This window comes from Triticum aestivum, chromosome 2D (genome assembly GCF_018294505.1).
Source record: "Triticum aestivum cultivar Chinese Spring chromosome 2D, IWGSC CS RefSeq v2.1, whole genome shotgun sequence".
In the NCBI taxonomy this organism is placed as follows: Eukaryota; Viridiplantae; Streptophyta; class Magnoliopsida; order Poales; family Poaceae; genus Triticum; species Triticum aestivum.
Genome location: NC_057799.1, coordinates 561,271,379 through 561,298,553, shown reverse-complemented (window position 1 = coordinate 561,298,553; position 27,175 = coordinate 561,271,379). Strand labels below are relative to the sequence as shown.

Sequence of the window (27,175 nt, the reverse complement as noted above, 5' to 3'; positions counted from 1 at the left end):
ATCCATGCACGCGATATACGTGCACGGTAGATAAACCAATCTCTAGCTGCGTTCTTTTGCTGAAAATGTGTCTCGGTAACATATAAAGCAGTAGTAATTTAATTTCAATTAGAGCTCGGTGGCTACCACTTATAAGGCTCAATTCATGGGCATGGCCCTCACTCCCATGGAGCACATGGTTTGAAATGTTTGGGCTCCATCAAAAATCAAGTTTTTTGTGTGATTGGCTTTGCACGATCTGATTTGGACCGCTGACGGGTTGGCAAAGCGTGGGTGGCCAAATTGAGGCCTTTGCCCTCTCTGTAAAAGGGAGCAAGAAAACATGGCTCAACTCTTCTTCAAGTGCCGCTACACCCTTAGGTTTTGAAACTTGGTCATCGAGAGGCTAGGCCTTGTGAAACTTGGTGATCGAGAGGCTAGGCCTTGTGCACATGGGTACATCCATTGGCATTTGGAGGGCTCCGTTAAGGATTGATAAGATAAAAGAACCGGAATGTAAAACCCCAATAGATGAGTCATGACTTCTCTCATCATGCTTGTCTCTTGGACAATTTGGAATGACAGAAACTCTTGGTTTTTCGGCAGAAGAGTGACCCGTCGACAATCTTGTGAACATCATCTTAGACGGGGCGAAACTTTAGCCCACCACAGGTGCTATGAAACTAGAGAAAATTGTATTGCACGATGGATTGTTTTGAAAGGCACTTGTAAAACTCTATTATCTCCTTTTTTTAGGGAATACCACCATGGCAGTTCATATTTCATGGGTAAATAAGGATACATCATTTGAGAGTACATCTACTCAGAACCCCGGAGGCTCCGACTTTCAAACAATTGTTCAAGAGTTCTCTGAGTTCCTAGTCAACACATCTGCCGCCATATTGGCTTTCCTAGGACAATGATTAAAAACTATAGAAGAAAAGTTATGAGCTAAAAAGGAACACTCTTCATAGATGGCTGCTACAGGGCCCAGCGAATTCCCACGTTCTGCATCACATCAATAACCTCCAAGCAATCTACCTCTGCATGAATTTTATCGCAGCCCATCTCATTAGCAAGAAGAAAACCATCTCTCAGGCTCGGGCTTCTGCCGTCAATGCGTCCTCAACAAAAGGGATATCACTGCATGAGGCAGCCAAGAATGTGCCCGTGTCATCACGCAAGATAGCTCCAGTGCTTCCTGAACCGCCCTCATAGTCAAAACTTGCATATATTAATAGATGATGCAAATCTTATGTAACACCCCGGATGTAACTTTCCATATTTGTAACTCCAACTCTTGCCATTTTCGGCTATGTGTTATGATTTTCCCTTTGTGGTCGTGTTTTGTCTTTTGTTTTGCATTTTGTTCATGTCATGCATCTCATATCATGTCATCATGTGCATCTCATTTGCATACGTGTTCGTCTCATGCATCCGAGCATTTTCCCCGTTGTCCGTTTTGCAATCCGGCACTCCCACATGCACCGGCGCCCCCCCTCTTGTTTCTTTTCGTGAGCGGGTGTTAAATGTTCTCGGAATGGACCGAGTCTTGCCAAGTGGCCTTGGTACACCACAGGTAGACCACCTGTCAAGTTTCGTTCCATTTGGAGGTCGTTTGATACTCCAACGGTTAACCGGGTAACCGCAAAGTCCTTTTGTGTGTTGCAGCAAACCCCCCTCCAAACAGCCCAATTACCCATCTAAGTCACCTCCATGCTCTCGGTCATTCGATCACGATCGTGTGGGCGATAACCGAACCTCATTTGGAGCCTCCTAGCTCCCTCTACCTATAAATACGTGCACCCCTCCTCCAAATTCCGGGTCCCGAAACCCTAGCCCTCTCCCTCCGCGCGCCGGACACGTCCGCCCGGCGCCGGAAAAATTCCGCCACCGCCCGAGCCAACCGCTGCGCGCCACGTGGCAGCGCCACCGCCCGCCGACCGAAGCCCGCCGGGCCCGTGCCTGGCCCCCGCGGCCCGGGCGCTCCCGCGCCGCCACGCGTCTCCTCCCGCGGGTGCCCTCCCGCGGCCACCGCGCGCCGTCGTCCGCCGCCGCTTGCCGGAGCCGCGCCTCAGCCGGAGCGCCGCCTCCCGGCGCCTCGCCGTCTCTCCGCCTCCTGGCGCCGCTCGCCATCATCCTCGCCGCCCCGCGGCGCCTCTCCCTCCTCTCCGGCTTCCTCTCCTCCGCCTTCCCCGAGCTCTCTCCGGCCGGCCGCGTCTCCCTCTCCTCTCCCGTCTCCGGCGACCACGCCGACGGCTCGATCCGGATCTCGTTCGAGAGGTTGACTCCCCCCCCCAATTTCTGCCAAGTCCCGTGATATTTGCATTCTGGTGCATACTTTGTCGCATCATAACTCATTGCATACTACTCCGTTTCGTGTGTGTAACATATAGAAATGTTCATCACGAGGTGCTCTTCATTTGGTTCCATTGTGCCATGCTCGTTTGAGTCCATCTTGATGCCCAAATCTCTGGTGCAAGAGTGCTATATGATGTTTACTGCTGTTACCTATCAGAACTTGGTGATTTGTTATTTTTGTTGCAATTGATGTGTGCATCTTATGGGCATGAGCTCTACAGGTGTTTTGATCTATGCCATGCCATCTTTACAGGGGTGTATGCCATGTATTTTTGTGATCTATATGGTGACTAGCACAAGCATGCAAACTAGGCTTCGTGATGTTTCTGTTTTCAGGGACTTCGGATTTTCACCAAGTCTGTTACTGTTGTTATTTTGTTGCCATGTATCCATGTGTCTACAGTGATATCCATGCTTATTTTGGGCATGTTCAGTATGATGTTTTGCATATATAGTTGTGCTCTATCCATCCATGCCCCCTTTTTGCAATTATGGAGTGCCCTAGCATGTCTTAATCTTGCTCTATTTTTGCTATAAAATATTCCTGCCAGATTGTTAACATGATATTCAATTTTGCCAAGGTTGTTGTAGTTGATCCATACATGCTATGTACTTGCTCTTGCCATGGTTAGCTTCATAAACATGCCATCTTGCTGTAGGTATGCTTGTTTTGTCATGAATTGCTTTTTGATGAGTGCATCGAGCTCACCAAGATGCCTTCATAATTCTGTTTACTGCCATGCTCTGTCTGAAACCTGTTAACGAAACTTGCTATGTTTACATGGGTGCCATCATATCTTCTGGTCCTTTTTGGCTCATGGTCAGTAAGGGACTTTTGTTCTATGCATTTATTAGATTCATGCCATGCCTTGTTTTGCTATGTTAAGTTCATGTAGCATGTTGATTGCTAGCTCTGAACATTGCTACCTGACGCTGTTTCTGCCATGTCCAGTAATTTCACCAAGTCTGTGAACCTGATATCTTTTGCACTTTTGCCATGCTTGTTTGAGCCTGTTATGTTGTGATCTAGCCATAGCTCAGTGTTCATCTTTTGTCAAGCATATCCTTTAGATTACTTTCATATGCTTTGTTGCTATATTGGGGTGTTGTAGCATAGTTACTTGTTGTATTCTAAGTGCTATCATGCTGTTAATCGCAGATTCGTGTTATTCTTGTTTTGCTTGCCATTTGCAAACCGTGCATCCGTTTCCGGTGATCTTTATATCGATTTCGACCGAAATCATCTCATCTTTCCAGCGGCATACTTGGTTTGCCAAGTTACTGCCTTGTTCATCCTCTTTTCTTCCGGAGCACGCATACGCATCGCATATCATATCTCGCATATCATGCATGTATTGCATCATGTTGTTTGTGCATTTTCCGTGATTGATTGTGGTTCCATTGCTTGTGTTATTGCTGTGGGTAGAGCCGGGAGACGAGTTCGTGAACGAGGAACCTGTTGAGTACGCTTACGAGGATCAAGCTTTCGACAACTCTGAGAACCTTGCAGGCAAGATGACCATACCCTCGATATCACTTCTATCTTTGCTTTGCTAGTTGTTCGTTCTATTGCTATGTTGCGCTACCTACCACTTGCTATATCATGCCTCCCATATTGCCATGTCAGGCCTCTAACCATCCTTTTCCTAGCAAATCGTTGTTTGGCTAAGTTACCGCTTTTGCTCAGCCCTTCTTATAGCGTTGCTAGTTGCAGGTGAAGTTGAAGTTGGTTCCATGTTGGAACATGGATATTTTTGGAATATCACAATATCTCTTATTTAATTAATGCATCTATATATTTGGTAAAGGGTGGAAGGCTCGGCCTTATGCCTGGTGTTTTGTTCCACTCTTGCCGCCCTAGTTTCCGTCATACCGGTATTATGTTCCTTGAGTTTGCGTTCCTTACGCGGTTGGGTGATTTATGGGACCCCCTTGACAGTTCGCCTTGAATAAAACTCCTCCAGCAAGGCCCAACCTTGGTTTTACCATTTGCCTACCTAAGCCTTTTCCCTTGGGTTTTCGCGAGCCCGAGGGTCATCTTTATTTTAACCCCCCCCGGCCAGTGCTCCTTCGAGTGTTGGTCCGAAACGAGTAGACTGCGGGGCCACCTCGGGGAAACTTGAGGCCTGGTTTTACTCGTAGGATGTCTCATCCGTTGTGCCCTGAGAACGAGATATGTGCAGCTCCTATCGGGATTTGTCGGCACATCGGGCGGCTTTGCTGGTCTTGTTTTACCATTGTCGAAATGTCTTGTAAACCGGGATTCCGAGACTGATCGGGTTTTCTCGGGAGAAGGTTTATCCTTCGTTGACCATGAGAGCTTATAATGGGCTAAGTTGGGACACCCCTGCAGGGTATTATCTTTCGAAAGCCGTGCCCGCGGTTATGAGGCAGATGGGAATTTGTTAATGTCCGGTTGTAGAGAACTTGACACTTGACTTAATTAAAATACATCAACCGCGTGTGTAGCCGTGATGGTCTCTTCTCGGCGGAGTCCGGGAAGTGAACACGGTTCGGGTTATGCATGAACGTAAGTAGTTTCAGGATCACTTCTTGATCATTTCTAGCTTCGCGACCGTTGCGTTGCTTCTCTTCTCGCTCTCATTTGCGTATGTTAGCCTCCATATATGCTTAGTGCTTGCTGCAGCTCCACCTCATTACACCATCCTTTCCTATAAGCTTAAATAGTCTTGATCTCGCGGGTGTGAGATTGCTGAGTCCTCGTGACTCACGGATTCTACCAAAACAGTTGCAGGTGCCGACGATGCCAGTGCAGATGACACAACCGAGCTCAAGTGGGAGTTCGACGAGGAACGTGGTCGTTACTATGTTTCGTTTCCTCATGATCAGTAGTGGAGCCCAGTAGGGTCGATCGGGGATCTAGCATTTGGGGTTATCTTATTTTCATTTGGATTTGACCGTAGTCGGTCTATGTGTGGATTTTGGATGATGTATGAATTAATTTATGTATTGTGTGAAGTGGCGATTGTAAGCCAACTCTCGTTATCCCATTCTTGTTCAATACATGAGATTGTGTGAAGATGACCCTTCTTGCGACAAAACCACAATGCGGTTATGCCTCTAAGTCGTGCCTCGACACGTGGGAGATATAGCCGCATCGTGGGCGTTACATCTTATGCCTCTGGAAAAAAATTAATTAGATTAATTCAAATCCTCTATGGTCCAAACCCCTGCTAGACTTACAAACAAGTTTTGCGGATTAGAAGTTACAGGGTGAAATGACATGAACTGTTTTGGGTGAGGCCGGCCCCGCCGTGAAATGCAAGGGAGTGAGCTATACTTGGCCATAACTTGGGTCAGGCCGGGCCTAGAAAAGCCCATAGCAGAAAACCTAGGCCCAGGCTAGGCCACCAGGCCTAGATTTTAGGCCCTAGTCCGACCCCAGTCGGTGGAAAAACCGGCCACCAGGCCTCGGGCCAAGCCTCTTCCCTAAAACGCACATGTGTCAAGCCCAGGCCCAGCCAACCATGTCATTCGGGCTCAAAACCTAGGCCCAGCCCGTGGGCAAGACCAGGCCGGGCCGGGTTTCTCATGGCCAGGTATAGAGTGGAGCGAATTAAGGAGGGCCGCGTCCGTCCGTAGGAGAGTTATCAGTCCGTAAAAACTGCCCGTACGTTGAGCATTTTCGCCCAAACCCAGACTTATATCTATACCTGGCCATACCTCGGGCCGGGCCAGGCCTAGCCAAGCCCGACGCAAAAAACCCAGGCCCGAGCCCCGCCCGGCCATCGGGCCTTTTTTTGGGCCCGAGCCCGGTCCGAACACGTAAAAGCCCATCGGGCTTTGGGCCGGCCCGGCCCATCCTTCAGAAAAACGCGAAAACGATGGGCCCGGGCCCGGCCCGGCCCGGCCTTCGGGCTCAAAATCTAGGCCCGAGCCCGGCCCGGGAGCAGCGTCGGGCCGGGCCGGGTCGGGCTTTTTCGGGCCGGGCTGCCCATGGCCAGGACTACTTATATCAGTACACAAAAATGGTATTCTTACGTATACTTTTACGTACTGGGAGAGGGATAGTAACCACCTGGAGCTAAACATGGGAATAACCGTCGTCCGATTGTGCTGGTGCGTATGCTTTTTGTAGATGTGTTACGTAAAAATAGCATTGCTCGTACAGTACAGTGTGTGAACCCTCTGCGTTGGAGGCAGGAGCCGTACGTACACAACACAACCGTGGCTTGAGCTTTCCTTGGATAGCTATTGATCGTATCAGCTGCGCCCCCAGCATGCATGCACACACAGGTGATACTACCCATGCCACAGTTTGCGCAAGCTTCTGCGTGTCGCAGCCGTCGCAGACATGAACAAAATGCTCACAACGCGCGACACAACCGATGCGATCCCATCCCTTCCGTCTCTTCCAAAACCCCACAACCCCCACTGCCTCGCTAGCAGCCTCTATAAATGCCCGGCGACGAGACCGCACGAATGTCCCGTCAGTCCACGGGAGCAAACACCTCAAGCTGACACGGGAGCTGAGCTAAGCTGACCTGCCGCGATGCCTGCCAGCAGCACCGAGCCGACGAAGCACATTACCCTGCACAACTTCCTGAAGCAGCAGCAGCTGCTGCAGCACCGCCTCAAGCCCACTGCCGTGCTCTGGGGCTGGCCGGCGACGCCGCGCCCGGCGCCGGACGACGCGGCGGACGACGCCGACGGCATGGGCGGCGGGGCGTGGCCGCCGCGCTCGTACACGTGCGCCTTCTGCCGCCGCGAGTTCCGGTCCGCGCAGGCGCTGGGCGGGCACATGAACGTGCACCGCCGCGACCGCGCCAAGCTGCGCGGCCAGTTCGGCGCCGCGGCCGCGCAGCTGGGCGCGGCGGCCGTCTCCGAGGCGCCCGCCACCGCCGCGGCGACGACCGAGTACGCGCTGCTGTACCCCGTGCTCAACTCCACCGCCGCCGGCGCGCGGGCCGTGTTCATCCCCAGCGGCGACGTGCTGCTCTCCACGCCCGTGGCAATGGCGCACGGCCACCGGTGCCAGCAGAGCGACGACGAGAACGACACGGACATTGACCTGGAGCTGCGCCTCGGGTGGCCGTGAACGGGGGAGACGCGCCCGCCTTTTGCGTAGTTGCTTCGTGACGTGTGATTCTTTATTCGTCTTCCAGTTCGAGCCATTTTTGCATCGAATGAATAATGGCATAAGATTACCCGACAAAACCGCCATTGGACACAGCCTCCAAAGGGGAGACGACGAGAGGACAAGAAAAAAAAAAGGGTGCGAAGTACAGTACAAAATATATGTCAGGTCGTATAATATATATGGGCCTCGGCGCCTCGATTGATCACAGATTTGATTTCCATCATCGTTTTGTTTTCACCGGCAGGGTTTAGGGTATATATTTCTCCGACAGTTATGATGTGACACGGAGGAGTTCTGTCTCAGGATGCCCATCTAGAAGCCAGCATATTCAATAGATTTTTCAATTTATTTTGGTCCCCTTAATCTATGATGAAGTGACATTACATTTCAACGACAAACTTGCAGAGAATTACTTCAGTTTTATTATAGGGCATATCGCATTTCAGATACAACATGCATGAAGCAACAGTAGCTACAACTAGGAAGGATTGCAAATCATATGCAAATTAGAATCCAACTCATGTAAGTTAGGTCCATTTCACCGGAGTTTCATCAAACCTACCTAGCATGCCGAAACCGGTAATCCACCAATACTGAAGTCTAGATGTTGAATTTTCAGCATTGTTCTCATTCGTGTCAGGCAATTTTACGCAGGTTACTGGTAGACAGCAAATTCAGATAATTCTATGCCACACAGCTATTCAGGTCACCAATTCTAATATGTTGATTCCAGTGGAAGTTTTAGAGCTCATAACAGAGTTTGCAGGCATTGCAGCAATACATCTTGAATACGAGAAAGATGTCCAAGGTAATGGGATTTCTAGTCGATACCATTCCGATGCCATCAGTTGATTTCTTCTGGGACAATTTAAACCACACACAGTCACACACCATTGCCTATTAGTGGTACTAGTACACAACAGATTGAGAGAATCGTATGCCACTCAGCTATTTAGATCGCGAGTTCTAAATTACACAATTTTCATGAAAGTTTTTGGAGCTGATGGCGATGACAGAGCATACAGAACTACAGCAATACAGCTTGAGCACAGAAAAAAAAAATCTCCAACGAACTACTTGCAATCATTTTTGGTGTCGCCGGTTAGTTGAATAGAGCACCCATCAGTTTGCCCGACGAAATACTCCCTGTAGTTTCAGTTCGAGAAGGTTCATTGTTGACTACACTTTCGATTCAGATGTCTGCACTATATGAATTCCAGGGTCAGTGACTCACCTGCCAAAGCTGCTACCCATGCGATATGATCATTATGCTGCACTTTCTCCTTGCACAAAACCCTGTTCACTCAAGTTTCCCTCCAAAACTCCATTATCATCCAGTGTTGATATTTCAATCTGCAAAGTTAGGTGAAAATGCGATAAGTTTCCATACAGCAACTTAACAAATATAACACTCATAAGCAATAACACTGAAGAAATATAAAACTGAATTTCATTGATTCATACTTCCAGCACTAGCATTGACTATGTAAAAATTGTTTTTACTAGTATTTATTTGAAGAGCCTTTACATTAACTTGTACGTTTGAGAGTACTTAAGCCAAAGCACTTTGTTTGCAAAGAAATGTTACTTTACATATTATACAGAAAATATAACACTGTAAAGGTTCTATAATGGTTCTACTTCGGTTTCATCTTTAACAGCCTCTTTTTCGACACTGCCGGTGACATGCTTCAATCGGGCGGCAGCTTTGTCAATTGCAAGGTTCAGTTGGCTTATCTTGTCACCCAGTGTCTGACGAGTTTTCTGGAACAAATACACAAATATTTAGTTGTCAAAATAATACCTTTTAATCTTTCACATATAGAAGTCTGGAAATGTGCCACACTGCCACTGCATTTGGCTCCTTACCTCTAAACCTTCATCATAGTATTGAGCATTACGTGGCCTTGGTACACTTTGGACGCCTTGCTCGTCAGGCTTACCATCTTGCCCATCGTCATTCAGCAATGTATCTAAAGTTTTGCTGATCTGCTCAAGGAGGTCAAGTTTTTAATAAATAGTCCCCCGATGGAAAATTGCCAATAGAACATGAACAAGGCAAGTAGATAACAGATTGTAGCATGGGGCCAGGGCCAGTCATACACCTGTCGGCCAAGCGTTAGACTGGCATCAGAGATAGAAGCAGCAACTGATGCGCATTACTAGAGGACTAAGACTCCTTTCCCTTGCCCATTAAGCTAGGAATTTGATTTCCCGCAAAAAAAGTGCTAGGAATTGGATGTCAAAGATTGAATAAGGACAAGATATATTAAATTAGTTAGATTCTTTGCTTTTGTGCATTACTTCTTACTTGCAACCTGGTATGTGAGGAGATTGAATAATCAAATAGGGGAAGCAAGATCTGGAAGGATCACCCATGTTCCTTCCCTCTCTCTCTTGCGGTGGCAGAGACGCACCTGGCCTCTGCAAAACGCCACAACAGTGCACAAGTGCTGACTTGTTCCTTCCCATTCCTATTTCTCTGTACTTCCGCTCAAGACCATAACAACCATCTAGACTAAAAAATAACCTGTACCACCTACACATAGTAACTTGCATCATGCTTAGTTAAGAGTTGCAGTATTACATGTGGACTTTGAGCTTGTTGAGATCGCAACTTTTTGTTTGTTCTTCGGTAGAACACTAGATGCTGTGACTTCTATATTTGCTAGGCAGAGCATTGTTAATTAATGCATGATGGTTTTACATTCCCTTTCTGAGGTTGCACATGTGGCAATGAAGAATAGTCCAAAGGTTCGATAATACCTGAGGAGCAAAGACATAACCCAGCGTTCCAAAGACTGCTCCCCCTATGAGAAATCCAGTCAAGAATCCTCCCCCGCCTTTAGAATCTTCACTGCATAATCACATCACAGAAAACAAAATTTGAGAAAAGCATACAGAATGCGGCAAAAAAACCTATAGCGGTACTCTAATGATTACAAGATATCAAAACATAGCAAAGCTCTGTCCAAAACTGAAATACCAGAAGATGTCATCGGTGAAGATGACAGTCCAAACCCAAGGTGCAGGAAGAAGATGCCATTGGGGAATATGACCTCCACCACTTGTGTTAAAAGGTAACTTATACACCTACTTGAAAAGAATCTCAACAAGCACTTTCAACAAAACATGTGTGTTCTCGCAAAAAAAAAAAATGTGTGTCTACACAAAAATGTAGGCATGCTATCTACAGCACAAATCATTTTCAGCATGTATAGTGATATGAATTGTACATTCAAACTATTACAGCTCCATTTCAGCGTGCCGGTGCTCAATTCATATGCAACTACAGTAGAACATGAACAAAGAATTATCATTACCAGTCATCTCAGCTGTAGCTTGAGCTATTGAACACTAAATGAACCAGGCTACTTGTTCTCTACCACGAGACAATGTAATACATATGAAGACTGGGAGAAGCTGCCTATGCTCGATGACTTCAAAACTTTTGGTGCTCCAGATGCAACTATTCAACCGTAAAAAGAACTTAAATACTCAAGTAACAAATTGTAAGCAAGACCTTTCTGCTCTGCAGACGGTCAACTTCCCATAAAGATTTGCATTTTGGGAATTTGAGGGAGCTGCTAGCTGCAAGTAATTTCTGTTTGAGATCAACTTCTTTGGCTTGCAGCCAAATGCACTGGTATGCGCCCCACCTGTGACAGAACAGAAGGAAATAAAACTCTCAGCAAACAACTGAGTGGCAACTGGGTACTAAAAACTTCTACAGAATGCATACAAATACTAAAATGCCAAGCTCCACTTACACACCAGGCAAGAACAAGCTTTCCATAAGTTCATAAAATACGAGCAATTGGATCTTGCTTACAATTTGGAAAATCCACACTTACAGTGTCACTCAGTTACTCTGACCATACCATAAGTAGCACTGCGAGTAGCAGAAGCGGCGGTTGTGTGTGCAACCACGTCGCAATACAGATCCAAAACTAACACATCTACTCCTAGGTCCTTAGCACAGAACAGGTAAGGTGCAAATCTCTCTGGTCTACTAACTCTAGAGAAGTTACGGTGGCCAAATTAACACGCATCTGATTCTCATATAAAAGCCAATATGTTCCCATGAAGAAAGTACTGAAGGAAGGGTCGAAGAAACGAGACGTGGGGAGCGGAGAAGTGGCTCACCGGAGATGGAGAGGGCGGCGGAGGGAGCAGCCATCCCCGCCGGGCAGGTGGGTGCGGAGGAAATGAAAGGGGAACGGCCGAACGGCCTCTGCAGAGGAGAGGAAGCGATGAACTCGGCGGCTTCTCCTGCTTTCCGCCGGCTTCTCGCACTGCGCGCTGGACACGTGGAAGGATCAGAGCGGGGGATCTATCACTTGGCGGATGGTGTTGGGCTCTGAGTTTTTCTACGAGCAGTTGGGCTCTAATAGGTCAGTGATCCCGCCTAATTGGGCCTTGGGAAAACTTGTGCAGCTTTTAGAGCATCCTCGAAAAAAAATAACAGATCCCCTAAAAAAATCCAACAAACCGCGGTCCCGCAAATTTTATGGTAAACTAAATTTACAATACGCGGAAAACAAACCCCGTAAACAAACACAAACACATATGACATAATTTAAACAAGCAGTTCGCACCACATATTACATCACCGGAGTTCATACGAAAACAGAGTTCACACTAACATAAACTAAACTAAACCTAAATCTACGCATCGCCATCATCACCGTCCTTCTTGATGCTGAGGTGGTGCTCCATTAGTGAGTTGGAGAGGACAAAGGCGAGATGGTACTCCTCCTTCAACGCCTCCAACCCACGCCGCTGCAGCTTCATCTCCGACGGCGAACGCCTCCTTCGCGTCGAACCATGCGCGCTCTGTCGCCCGGAGACGCTTGAGCGCAGGTGAGAACATCCAGTCCAGCCTGTAAAAATTGCTTCAAGCCCGGCAACAAGCGCTATGGAGGAGGGCGCCACGCATCTGTGCGTGATCCCTGCGCCACTCCTCCACTGGCGGGTGGAGGGGGAGCTGCCGGCCTCGCTCCGGTATATATTGCGGATTCGGGGCGGTCTAAGGGCCTCCCGTAAAAAATTTACGTGTCACGCCGCTTTTACAGGACCTGTCTGGGCCGGGTATTTTGCGTGTACTGTAAATCCGCTAGAAAAACACGGCCCCGCGAGCTTTTACAGGATCTGCTAGAGATGCTCTTACAAACAAAATTTGGCACCCTCGGGTAGATTTTCCTATTCGGCGCGTAGGTCACACGCAAGCGACCGGTACCCCTCGGCTATCCACAGTGTACTGTGTACATGTGGGCTGGCCCAACTAGCTCATGTCTGGTTTTAGGAAGGTTCTACAACCTTCCCAAATCACCATTCAGAAAAAACCTTCCCAATCCGTTTTTTATTTCTTTCTCCTTTATTTTTTCATTTCTTTTTTTTTCATTTTCTTTTTGTACTTTCCAAATTTCATGAACATTTTCCGAAATCCAAAAAAACAAATTCAAATTGGTGCACTTTTTTTTGAAATTTGAACATCTATTTCAAATCGGGGTGAAAGTTTTTGAATTCAAAAGTTGTTAATTGACCTAAAATAATTTGATATTGTATAAATTGCAAAAAAAAATAATTAGTGAATAATTTTTGAACTCACGAACATTTTAAAATCGTGAACATTTTGGATCTTATAAATTTTTAAAAATCATGAACATTTATTAATTCGCTAAAAAATACAAATTCATGAACATTTTAGCGAATTTCGTGAACATTGTTTTGAAATTGTGTACATTTTTTGAATATTTTAAAGATTTTTTAAAAATTCATGAACATTTTTCATAATTCATGAACATAATTCAGATTTTTGAATAGATTTTTGAATACATGATGTTTATTTTTTTCAAATCATGAACATTTTTTGAATCCGTGAGAATTTATCATTTTCTGGACATTTTTTCAAATCACGAACATTTTTTGAATGCACAAACATTTTTTTCCACAATTCACGAATTTTTTTAAATCCCGAATTATTTTTTGATAGGAAAAAATTGAAAAAAAACAGAGGGGCTTCCAGTCGCGCGCATGGGCCTGCCCATGACGTCGTGCGGGGGAACGGGTGGGTGGGGGGTACGTTCTTGGAACATACCTGGCGCGCTGGTCGCCATATATGAGCTCCCCTTGAGGGTACTTTTGTACTTTTTTTTAAATGTCTTTTGTACTTTTTATCTTTGCGGGATTTCTTTATTTTTGGTTCAACTGTGAAGCATGTTGAAGCATGTTTTCGGAGTAAGAGAGAAGAATATATAGTGCTCCCACCACTCATATACTCCCATCTCTCATAAACTATTTTTTTAAAGATGTAGATTTAACTTTAACAAGCTGAAAGCATGCGAGTGTTGGTAGCACCTGATATTTCCCCCTTGTAAGAGTTGTGTCTCCAATCATAGGATGTTCAACGATATTACGCCCTTCATTTTTTACTCCGCGTATTAGCTTTTGTCTTAAGTCAAAACATTTTGATGTTTGGCTAAGTCTATAGAGAAAACATGAACATTATAATATCAAATCAATATCACTAGATTCAACATTATATTGCATTTTAGGTATTCTATATGTTGACATTTTTAATATAAATTTCTGAAACTTTACAAAGTTTGACTTATGGCAAATCAAATATGTGAAACAAAAAGAACAGAGTTTATGTTTATTATCTTTGAAGGCGAGCAATTAATGCGACTCTTCAAAACCTATATAGTATGGTTGTGCAAATAGAGATAGCCTAAGCGTAGCGAATACGCTAGGATGCAAGATATTCAAGCCGAGTTTTATTTCGTGGAGGTGGTTGATGCATGCACAAGAGAGAAGCAATGATGGCAGTGACGGGGCTTGCAGCAGACATCTGGGTGGGCCAAACTGCAAGAAATTCCTCATGGCTGGCTTTTCCTCGGCCCATGAGTTGTGTGACGCCCCCAATTCAATCATACACTAATCATACACGCAAACGTGTACGATCAAGATCAGGGACTCACGGAAACATATCACAACACAACTCTAAAATAAAAACAAGTCACACAAGCATCATAATTCAAGCCAGGGGCCACGAGGGCTCGAATACAAGTGCTCGATCATAGACGAGTCAGCGGAAGCAACAATATCTGAGTATAGACATAAGTTAAACAAGTTGTCATAAGATGGCTAGCACAAACTGGGATACAGATCGAAAGAGGCGCAGGCCTCCTGCCTGGGATCCTCCTAAACTACTCCTGGTCGTCGGCGGCGGCCTGCAAGTAGTAGAAGGCACCTCCGGTGTAGTAGGAGTCGTCGTCAACGGTGGCGTCTGGCTCCTAGACTCCAGCATCTGGTTGCGACAACCAGGTAGAATGGAAAGGGGAAAAAGAGGGAGAAAAGCAACCGTGAGTACTCATCCAAAGTACTCGCAAGCAAGGATCTACACTACATATGCATGGGTATCTGTGTAAAGGGGCAATATCGGTGGACTGAACTACAGAATGCCAGAATAAGAGGGGGATAGCTAGTACTGTCGAAGAATACGCTTCTGGTAGCCTCCATCTTGCAGCATGTAGAAGAGAGTAGATGGTAAGTTCAGCAAGTAGCATCGCATAGCATAATCCTACCCGGCGATCCTCCCCTCGTCGCCCTGTGTGAGAGCGATCACCGGGTTATATCTGGCACTTGGAAGGGTGTATTTTATTAAGTATCCGGTTCTAGTTGTCATAAGGTCAAGGTACAACTCCGGGTCGCCTGTTACCGTGGACATGTCTATTCGAATAGATCAACTTCCCTGCAGGGGTGCACCACATTACCCGACACGCTCGATCCCTCTGGCTAGGCACACTTTACTGGGTCATGTCCGGCCTCGGGAGATCAACACGTCGCAGCCCTACCTAGGCACAACAGAGAGGCCAGCACGCCGGTCTAAATCCTATGCGCGCAGGGGTCTGGGCCCATCGCCAGTTGCTCACCTGCACGTTGCGAACGCGGCCGAAAGCAGGCCTAGCCCCCTTAATACAAGCGCGGGCTTATGGTCCAATGCGGCGCGCGCCGCTCAGTCGCTGACGTCAAAAAGGGCTTCGGCTGATACCACGACGCCGGTTGCCCATATCTTGTTCCACGTGGCGGTTAGTGCGTATAAGGTCAATGACCCAACTCAGATCAAATACCAAGATCTCGTTAAGCGTGTTATTTTGAAGTAACCGCGGACGCCGACCAGGGCCAGGCCCACCTCTTTCCTAGGTGGTCTCAACCTGCCCTGTCGCTCCGTCACAAAGTAACAGTCTGGGGCCGTCGGGAACTCAGGCCCACCACTACCTGGATGGAGCCACCTGTCCTTTCAGCCCCCACATCGGAATCACATGCGGGTACTCAACGAGCTGACCCGACTTTAGTCACCACCTGTATAGTATGTATGTATATATGAATATACCCGTGATCACCTCCCGAGTGATCACGGCCCGATAGTATAGCATGGCAGACGGACAAGAATGTAGGGCCACTGATGGAATACTAGCATCCTATACTAAGCATTTAGGATTGCAGGTAAGGGTAACAACTGTAGCAACAATGACAGGCTATGCAGCAGAATAGGATTAACCGAAAGCAGTAACATGCTACACTACTCTAATGCAAGCAGTAGAGAGAAGGAATAGGCGATATCTGGTGATCAAGGGGGGGGGCTTGCCTGGTTGCTCTGGCACCGTAGTCGTACTGGGTAGCAGCGGCATCGGTCTCGGTGTCTAACAAGAGAAGAGGGGAAAGAAACGGTAAATACGGAGCACACAAGGCATCACAAAACATAACATGGCAATAAGCGGTGCTAGGGGTGACCTAACGCGGTAGGAGGTGATAGCGGCGAAGGGGGGGAAACATCCTGGAAAGTATTCCCGGTGTTTCGCGTTTTTGGACAGATGAACCTGAGGGGGAAAGTTGCGAGTTTGCTATGCTAGGGATGTGTGGCGGACGAACGGGCTGCATATCCGGATTTGTCTCGTCGTTCTGAGCAACTTTCATGTAGAAAGTATTTTCATCCGAGCTACGGTTTATTTTATATTAATTTTTAAGTTTAAATGATTTTTCTAATTTCTGGATTTAATTTAATTCGAAGTGTACCCCGAAGTGTCCACCTTAGGCTGACAGGTGGGGACAGTTGACTAAGTCAACTGCCCAGTCAGCAGGTCCAGTCAACAGCCAGCAGGGTGTTGACTGGTCAAACCTGGCTAGTAGGACCCACTGGTCAATGACAGGGACTGTTAACAGAGTTTTAGTTAATCTAATTAGACTAATTAGTGAGGTGGGACCAGGCTGTCAGTGGTTCATTTTTTAACAGAGTTTTATTTAACCAATCTGATTAATTAGTGAGGTGGCCCCACGTGTTGGTGGCTATTAGGGTGCAGGTTAGTGCTAATTAGCATTTAGGTCGAAAATAATCTGGGCAGGCCCACACGTCCGTGAGCCAGCCTGCTGGCTTAGGCGCGCGTGCGCTGTGCACGCCGGCGAGGCACAGGGGATGGCGGAGGTGCTCGGGGGCACAAATCCAGCGACGGGAGGGCGCGTTGAAGGACTCGTGGAGCGGGAGCCGCTGTGGAAACGGATGTGCTTGGGTGGCCGGAGTAGCGAGCGGTTGTGGGCGCGGCCCTGCGCGACCGAGCGCGCGTGGGTGCGTGGCCGAGCGAGGCAAGAACAAGGCAGCGGCGCGGCGCATGCTGCGGCAAGGCTGGCGACGGCGGGCGCGTAGCTCGGGCGGCAGTAGCAGTGAGTACTGCAGGAGGCAGCGGGCGGACGGACGCAACGTTCGGAGGGAGGGGAGACGGATGGGGCCCGACGGGGAGCTCGCCCCCGTTGACGAGAAGAGGGCGGCGAGGCGCGGGGAGGACCGGCGAAGGAGAGGCGGGGACGGGGTAGTTCGGCGCGGCGGGGGCGAGGACGACGCAGTCTGGCGGGGAGGCGGCACCGACGAGGTGGCGGGCGACCTGGCGAACGGCAGCAAGGGCGATCCGGTGGCGGCGGCGTCGATGTGGCGGCGGGGCGCCGTCGTGAGGCAGGGCGGTCCGGCGACGGTGTCGGTGGCGACGCGTGTGGAGCGAGGGGATCGGGCTCGATCCAGATCCAGCGAGGGTGGGGGGGAACGAGAGAGAGACGTGGGGGAGTGGGGTAGTTGGGCTAGGGTTACGGGGGAGTGAGGTTATACAGCCGGGGTGTGCCGGCTAGGCCGCGTGGGTGGCCAGCTGGGCCTGTTGGCCCAGTTGGCCAGGGGGTCCTCTTTTGTTTTTAGTCTCTTTTTTTGTAATGTTTTCTTTTAGTTTCTAATTTATTTTAGTTTTACAAAATATAAAAACAGTTCATATATTAGTACTATTAATTATGCTACTGCCCCATTAACTTTTGGGCAACTAAATGAATGGTTTAATATTTTACGAATTACAAAAGGCAATTATTTAATTGTTTTACCTATTGTTTTAACTATTTAAGTGCAACTAAATTTTTATAAAAATGTGGTTTCTCCATCATTATTACTTATGCATTATTTGTCACCTCTAGAACATTTTAATTTTAATGTCTGAAAACTTTACCGTTTGACTTGATTTTGAATTTTGAATTCGAACGGGATTGAATCATCGCGAGGTTTACAACAGTAAGAGTAGTGACGTGGCATCATTAGCAGGGAATTACTGTAGTATAACTATCCGAGCGTCACAATTCTCCTCTACTACAAGAAATCTCGTCTCGAGATTTAAGAGGTGGTGTAAGGGAGAAAGTTCTAGTTATGAAATTCTAACGAATCTTTTCGGTCTTGGTTGCTCTTCTCGAAGAGGTCGATCCATAGTGTTGATGTCTTCAGTCCTATGCATCAATGCATCATGATGAAGTTGTCGTCCTTCCTTCAGGATCTTCATCGTACTTACGAAAGAATAAAGGGGGGGGGGGGTATTCCGGGAGAACGAACCTCTATACGACTGACTATCTGGTAGCTAACATCGGTAAAGGTGGCGGAAAGTAACCCTCGAACTGAAACTTAAGAAAAGATCGAGAGCAAAGTAAGAAGGTACCACGAGAAGTTGCGAGCGGGTAGGCAATCATTTGATGCCTGAAACAAAGTGTGAAAGGGGTCCAGAGCAACGAGATTAAGTATTGCGGCTGAAACCAGAATAGATCATCTCTAGGAAGGTGGCTCGAGATCTACATACGAAGCCAAGCACGAGGAATAACTTTGGAAACATGGGTCTATAAGAGAGTCAGGTTTCGATCCTGTGAAACTATGGGTTATGGGCCCACCATGTGGGTTAAAAGAAGGAAGGGCGTTGACATCTTGCACGGTCATGGTAGCAAGGCATGTCAGAGAATAACCGGTCAGTTATATGTCAGCAACAATGTCGGTACCAAGGGCGAGGGACGAAGAGAACCATTTTCATGCTCGTTGAAACGAGGCGGACCAATAGGCAAAGTTCTCGTCCATCGGTGGTTACCGGAATGTCATCAACAATAGCAACAGGATCTTACTGACAGAGTTGTACACCGAGGTGTTTGCACAAGCAGGAGAATATTACTGCTTAGATCATATAGATCACAAGAAAAGTTAAACCAACCAATGGAGAGGAAAATACGATTATCAGATTAAACAGAACAATGGAAAGGAAAATGTGTTTAAACACATAATCCGGGGGTATATCCTTCCCAAGGACAAGCAGTGCATGATATCCATGCCAGGATAGAAAGTAGAAAACCATTTAGGTAAGGGGAGAGGAAGTTCATGACATTACCCAAACAACGGTGTTTGGATAATTTGATAAAGAAAATTTAGCATTGTGCTTCAGATGTTCTTATTGAAAATCGGAGTACCACATACATGCTCCGAGATAGCATTGACATGGTCTTCAAGCAAAGGTCGGACTTTGGATACTCAAATGATTCATCAGGAACAACTTATAGAATAAGTCTTATAATTTCCTCATGGAAGAATGGTTAACCTTGCTAAAAAGGAAGAACCATAACAATAGGTCCTCCAGCCAGGTGTGCTAGGTATGACATCACCTTACCAGGCTATATAAATACCAATGTGATGACTCTTGGAAGATGCTCCAACCATCATATCTAACCGAGATTCAGATCTGATTGGTGTCAGGATAACTCAGACTCGGGATGCCTGAGAAGAAAGGTGCAACACAAATTGTCGAGATGACATTGTAAGATTTTCGAGAATTAAACTATGGAAGCGAGTTCTGAAACAAGAGTTCAGCATTAAATCAAGGAGGTGAGGAGGTGGCTGATTGACTCAGCGACAATTCATTGAGATTTCCAAAAAGATGGATTCCCACAATTATGTGAACAACGAGATAACATTAGTCAGATCAATGATATAATGATGTATGCTCGAGGAAACTATACACAATTTAACAATGATAGAAGGGTGCACCCGGAAATCTGGACTAGTTAGCACGATAAATGTTTGAATGATGATTCAATAAGCAATAGACTTAGAATGAAACTATCGACCATTAACTTCAAAGCAATAGGGTTGCTAGAAGGGCAGAATCCAAGCATCACCGTTCACTTGTTGGTATCCCGGTTAGAATCAACACGGGGACCAAGATATGAACGGAGATGGCGAGAAGTATTACTATATCAAGAATTCTTAAGAGGTGGTGAAATTCACACAACATTTTTGATATATAAGATGGTAATACTCCAAGGTAGGACATAAGACAAGTTGGATTGCCAGGAACTCAAGGTACAACCACAACACGAACAAGTTTGTGTTGGAAAGAAGGCAAGGAAGTAGTCAATGACAACACAAATCATCGAGGGGAAAGGATGGTAATTCTCATCATGAATTCGATTGATATTCTGGAAGGGCTCAGAATGTTGATGATAGTCACGACACATTTGTCGAGAGATTACCTGAAGATGTAATCGATCGGCGATGACATCAAGTCGAAGGAATGACGAAGCGAAAGGTTATTGGAACCATGGGTACGACGCCAACTCGGAATCAAGCTTGCTGTTTCAGGTGAAATGATAAGACCAGGAAGATCGACGTAAGGTTAGCTCATCACTGAAAATTGTGCTCCGGGAAGAAGGACCGGGTAGCACAGTTAAAATTTAGTACATTAATTATATAGCCGATCAAGCTAGCAATGACTTGAAGGATTATTAAACTCATAAGCAATGAAGATTACTTAGAGTTATTGAATCGGATTGCGGAATTGATTCACTTATCAGTGTTCTCGGGTGACGACAACCCAGAACCCAGGAAAATTGGAATCGGTGAGAAATAACAGTTGATGAAGAACCCATAAGAAGTTATGGAGTTCCATGATATTCTCGAGGGACCAGAGGGTATACTCAAAGGTAGAGCGGAATAGAGGTTGGACAAGTGAAATCATTTGCAGAAGGCAAGCACTTAATCTTGTCCAAGAAATGGGATCAAAGAAGAACAATATGGTCGAAACCATGATTGCAAAGGATCAATTCACCGATACCAAAGGATATTATATCAAGGAAATAGCTATTATTACAAGAAGCTTCCAGGATAGGATCTACATCGTGTCCATGGGCATGAACACAAAGGTTCAAGGTCGACTCCCACTTCCTCAATGCATAACCTTCCATTCACCTCTCGTATTTAGAAAATGACATTAGTTGTTGAAAGTTTTACCTGGTGCAATACCAGATAAGTATGACCCGTGAAATCTTTCGGGTTCACACAGATTAGGGAAGGCGCTGGTTCAACCCATCGAGGCATCTTAGAACATATACCACAAATTTTTAGGAGTAACTAACACAAGCTCGAAAGTAGAGCATGGTTGTCAAAGCATTATGTATCAGGGAAAGAACTCACAAGATTTGAATGTGAATGATACCATCGGATAACAACCCAGCAATGGGTTTGGCGGTCCATAACGGAGCTGACGTGAGTATCGGTACTCAATCAGAGGAAGAAAGAATGCAAAGGCATCAGATTATGGGAATAACTAACTAATTCAAATCTCAAGTGCAAAGGAATTGCGATTTCCAAACCAAGGGATTAGAAGCAAACGCCCTGATTAAGGATGGATAAGTTGAGTAGACTTAGGGGTACAACCGACGGCAATTCGGTTGGTCGAGAACCAGTTCATGTTTAAAATGACGTCTGATCCAGAAGGATGAATTCTAGGATTTCGAATGAGGATTGCGAGCATTCACCACATATCACATCAAAGGCTGAAAATGACGATGACAAGGGATACTAATGAATATTGCTGGACATATGGAACACAACCATAATGCACGCAGACTAGTATTTGCATAGCAACAACTTGCAGAGAATTACCGGAAGACCGGATAGTATATCAATGTACCTTGTGGATCATATGATCAACTAGTAATGAACAGTTCCTCGATAAGGGTGAATAATTATTCGTAGGGGTATTCATGCAGCAAGGAACTGGGGGGTAGTAAGCATAAAGGATGCTTGGAACATCGGAGAATATTTGAGGGCACCTTGTAATAACAAGGGCAACTGGGGATGAAGGTATGAACGACAAAAGTATGTAGTTATCCATAAAGATTTATCGGTGGTAGGGATCGCAACGACGAAGGGCACAAGGGTCTTGGGAAAGCATCACAGAGTGTCTTCAGAATCTTCTGGTGCAGCAATGAGGACAATCTTCTTGATTTCTACTTTCGCGGTGTCAAACATCGCGAGTTGCTCAAGGATCATCATCTATCCCTGATATTTATAGTTCATCACGAAGCTCTAATAGCTTGGTGGCAGTGATTATGGAGAACCATCACTATCTCATCTGGAAGATTAACTCCCACTCGATTCAAGTGATTGTAGTACTCAGACAATCTGAGCACATGCTCAACGATTGAGTTTTTCTCCCTTAGTTTGCAGGCTTAAGAAATTTGTCAGAGGTCTCATACCTCTTGACGTGGGCACTAGTCTGAAATCCCGATTTCAGTCTTCAGAACATCTCATATGTTCTGCGACGTTTCAAAAACCGTCTTTGGTGCCACAATTCTAAACCGTTAGCATTACGCACTGAACTATCACGTAGTCATCAAAACGTGTATGTCAGATGTTTCGCAACATCTACAGACAACGCTGAGGTTCAGCACACCGAGCGGTGGATTAAGGACATAAGCCTTCTGTGCAGCAATGAGGACAATCCTCAGTTTACGGACCCAGTCCGCATAATTGCTACTACCAACTTTCAACTAAATTTTCTCTAGGAACATATCTTAAACAGTAGAACTAAAGCGTATGACATAATTTGCAAAGACCTTTTGACTATGTTCATGATAATGAAGTTCATCTGATTATTGAACTCCCACTCAGATAGACATCCCTCTAGTCATCTAAGTGATACATGATCCGAGTCAAACTAGGCCGTGTCCGATCATCACGTGAGACGGACTAGTCATCATCGGTGAACATCTCCATGTTGATCGTATCTACTATACGACTCATGTTCGATCTTTCGATCTCTTGTGTTCCGAGGCCATGTCTGTACATGCTAGGCTCGTCAAGTCAACCTAAGTGTTTCGCATGTGTTCCGAGGCCATGTCTGTACATGCTAGGCTCGTCAACACCCGTTGTATTCGAACGTTAGAATCTATCACACCCGATCATCACGTGGTGCTTCGAAACAACGAACCTTCGCAACGGTGCACAGTTAGGGGGAACACTTCTCTTGAAATTTTAGTGAGGGATCATCTTATTTATGCTACCGACGTTCTAAGCAAATAAGATGCATAACATGATAAACATCACATGCAATCAAATAGTGACATGATATGGCCAATATCATTTTGCTCCTTTGATCTCCATCTTCGGGGCACCATGATCATCTTTGTCACCGGCATGACACCATGATCTCCATCATTGTGTCTTCATGAAGTTGTCACGCCAACGATTACTTCTACTTCTATGGCTAACGCGCTTAGCAATAAAGTAAAGTAATTTACATGGCGTTATTCAATGACACGCAGGTCATACAAAAATAAAGACAACTCCTATGGCTCCTGCCGGTTGTCATACTCATCGACATGCAAGTCGTGATTCCTATTACAAGAATATGATCAATCTCATACATCACATATATCATTCATCACATCTTCTGGCCATATCACATCACATAGCACATGCTGCAAAAACAAGTTAGACGTCCTCTAATTATTTTTGCAAGTTTTTTACGTGGCTTGTATAGGTTTCTAGCAAGAACGTTTCTTACCTACGTAAAACCACAACGTGATATGCCAATTTCTATTTACCCTTCATAAGGACCCTTTTCATCGAATCCGTTCCGACTAAAGTGGGAGAGACAGACACCCGCTAGCCACCTTATGCAACTAGTGCATGTCAGTCGGTGGAACCTGTCTCACGTAAGCGTACGTGTAAGGTCGGTCCGGGCCGCTTCATCCCACAATGCCGCCGAAACAAGAAAAGACTAGTAGCGGCAAGAAGAATTGGCAACATCTACGCCCACAACTGCTTTGTGTTCTACTCGTGCATAGAAACTACGCATAGACCTAGCTCATGATGCCACTGCTGGGGAACGTAGCAGAAATTCAAAATTTTCTACGCATCACCAAGATCAATCTATGGAGTTTACTAGCAACGAGAGGGAAGGAGTGCATCTACATACCCTTGTAGATCGCGAGCGGAAGCGTTCAAGAGAACGGGGTTGATGGAGTCGTACTCGTCGTGATCCAAATCACCGATGATCCTAGCGCCGAACGGACGGCACCTCCGCGTTCAACACACGTACGGAGCAGCGACGTCTCCTCCTTCTAGATCCAGCAAGGGGGGAGGAGAGGTTGATGGAGATCCAGCAGCACGACGGCGTGGTGGTGGAAGTAGCGGGATTCCAACAGGGCTTCGCCAAGCGCTGCGGGAGGAGGGAGGTGTGTCACGGGAGGGAGAGGGAGGCGCCAGGGCTTGGATTGCTGCTGCCCTCCCTCCCCCCCACTATATATAGGGCCAAGGGAGAGGGGGGCGCAGCCTTGGCCCTTCCTCCAAGGAAGGGTGCGGCCAGGGAGGAGTCCTTCCTCCCCAAGGCACCTCGGAGGTGCCTTCCCCCTTTAGGACTCTCCGTTTATCTTATCTCTTGGCGCATGGGCCTCTTGGGGCTGGTTCCCTTGGTCCATATAGGCCAAGGCGCACCCCCCACAGCCCATGTGCCCCCCCGGGGCTGTTGGACCCCTTGGTGGACCCCCGGACCCCTTTCGGCACTCCCGGTACAATACCGATAAAGTGCGAAACTTTTCCGGCGACCAAAATAAAACTTCCCATATATAAATCTTTACCTCCGGACCATTCCGGAACTCCTCGTGACGTCCGGGATCTCATCCGGGACTCCGAACAACATTCGGGTTACCGCATACTAATATCTCTTCAACCCTAGCGTCACCGAACCTTAAGTGTGAAGACCCTACGGGTTCGGGAGACACGCAGACATGACCGAGACGACTCTCCGGTCAATAACCAACAGCGGGATCTGGATACCCATGTTGGCTCCCACATGCTCCTCGATGATCTCATCGGATGAACCACGATATCGAGGATTCAATCAATCCCGTATACAATTCCCTTTGTCTATCGGTATGTTACTTGCCCGAGATTCGATCGTCGGTATCCCGATACCTTGTTCAATCTCGTTACCGGCAAGTCTCTTTACTCGTTCCGTAACACATCATCCCGTGATCAACTCCTTGGTCACATTGTGCACATTATGATGATGTCCTACCGAGTGGGCCCAGAGATACCTCTCCGTTTACACGGAGTGACAAATCCCAGTCTCGATTCGTGCCAACCCAACAGACACTTTCGGAGATACCTGTAGTGCACCTTTATAGCCACCCAGTTACGTTGTGACGTTTGGTACACCCAAAGCATTCCTACGGTATCCGGGAGTTGCACAATCTCATGGTCTAAGGAAATGATACTTGACATTAGAAAAGCTCTGAGCAAACGAACTACACGATCTTGTGCTAGGCTTAGGATTGGGTCTTGTCCATCACATCATTCTCCTAATGATGTGATCCCGTTATCAACGACATCCAATGTCCATGGTCAGGAAACCGTAACCATCTATTGATCAACGAGCTAGTCAACTAGAGGCTTACTAGGGACATGGTGTTGTCTATGTATCCACACATGTATCTGAGTTTCCTATCAATACAATTCTAGCATGGATAATAAACGATTATCATGAACAAGGAAATATAATAATAACCAATTTATTATTGCCTCTAGGGCATATTTCCAACAGTCTCCCACTTGCACTAGAGTGAATAATCTAGTTCACATCACCATGTGATTAACACTCACAGGTCACATCACCATGCGACCAACACCCAAGAGTTTACTAGAGTCAACAATCTAGTTCACATCACTATGTGATTAACACTCAATGTGTTCTGGTTTGATCATGTTATGCTTGTGAGAGAGGTTATTAGTCAACGGGTCTGAACCTTTCAGATCCGTGTGTGCTTTACGAATATCTATGTCATCTTGTGGATGCTACCACGCGCTATTTGGAGCCATTTCAAATGATTGCTCTACTATACGAATCCGGTTTACTACTCAGAGTCATCCGGATTAGTGTCAAAGTTCGCATCGACGTAACCCTTTACGACGAACTCCTTTTCACCTCCATAATCGAGAAAATTCCTTAGTCCACTAGATACTAAGGATAAGTTCGACCGCTGTCATGTGATCCATTCCCGGATCACTATTGTACCCCTTGACCAACTCATGGCAAGGCACACTTCATGTGCGGTACACAGCATAGCATACTGTAGAGCCTACGTCTGAAGCATAGGGGACGACCTTCGTCCTTTCTCTCTCTTCTGCTGTGGTCAGGTCTTGAGTCTTACTCAATACTCACACCTTGTAATACAGCCAAGAACTCCTTCTTTGCTGATCTATTTTGAACTCTTTCAAAATCATGTCAAGGTGTGCGTTCTTTGAAAGTATCATCAGGCGTCTTGATCTATCTCTATAGATCTTGATGCCCAATATGTAAGCAGCTTTATCCAGGTCTTCCTTTGAAAAACTCCTTTCAAACAACCCTTTATGCTTTCCAGAAATTTTACATCATTTCGGATCAACAATATGTCATTCACATATACTTATCAGAAATGTTGTAGCGCTCCCACTCACTTTATTGTAAATACAAGTTTCTAACAAACTTTGTATAAACCCAAAAACTTTGATCACTCCATCAAAGCGTATATTCTGACTCCGAGATGCTTACTCCATTCCTTAGAAGGATCGCTGGAGCTAGCATACCTTTTAGCATCCTTAGGATCGACAAAACCTTTCTGATTGTATCACATACAACCTTTCCTTACGAAAACTGGTAAGGAAACTTGTTTTTTACATCCATTTGCCAGATTTCATAAATGCAGCTAATGCTAACATGATTCTGACGGACTCAAGCATCGCTACGGATGAGAAAATCTCATCGTAGTCAACTCCTTGAACTTGTGAAAATACTCTTTGCCACAAGTCGAGCTTCATAGACGGTAACATTACCGTCCATGTCCGTCTTCTTCTTAAAGATCCATTTATCTCAATGGCTTGCCGATCATCGGGCAAGTTCACCAAAGTCCATGCTTTGTTCTGATACATGGATCCTATCTCGGATTTCATGGCTTCTAACCATTTGTCGGAATATGGGCCCACCATCGCTTCTCCATAGCTCGTAGGTTCATTGTTGTCTAGCAACATGACTTCCAAGACAGGATTATGTACCACTCTGAAGTAGTACGCATCCT

At 46.2% G+C, this 27,175-nt stretch overlaps 1 protein-coding gene across 1 annotated transcript; it reads right to left on the bottom strand.

Annotated features, from left to right (window-relative positions):
- Positions 1-8,230: 8,230 nt before the first annotated feature.
- LOC123054511 (uncharacterized) lies at positions 8,231-11,807 on the bottom strand. Its single transcript, XM_044478292.1, has 7 exons — positions 11,588-11,807; positions 10,965-11,100; positions 10,208-10,298; positions 9,311-9,430; positions 9,083-9,205; positions 8,676-8,794; positions 8,231-8,587 (listed from the first exon to the last, which is right to left on the bottom strand). Exons 1-6 carry the CDS (start codon positions 11,619-11,621, stop codon positions 8,708-8,710), a joined length of 591 nt encoding a protein of 196 aa, XP_044334227.1. The 5' UTR covers positions 11,622-11,807; the 3' UTR covers positions 8,231-8,587; positions 8,676-8,707.
- Positions 11,808-27,175: the final 15,368 nt, after the last annotated feature.

What these genes read in the sequence shown, in the direction of transcription:
- LOC123054511 (XM_044478292.1), bottom strand. Translation starts at nt 11,621, where the DNA reads ATGGCTGCTCCCTCCGCCGCCCTCTCCATCTCCG. An exon ending in CGCCGCCCTCTCCATCTCCG is followed by an intron (nt 11,101 to 11,587) that starts GTGAGCCACTTC and finishes GTTCTGTCACAG; the next exon opens with GTGGGGCGCATACCAGTGCA. An exon ending in GTTATGTCTTTGCTCCTCAG is followed by an intron (nt 9,431 to 10,207) that starts GTATTATCGAAC and finishes CTCCTTGAGCAG; the next exon opens with ATCAGCAAAACTTTAGATAC.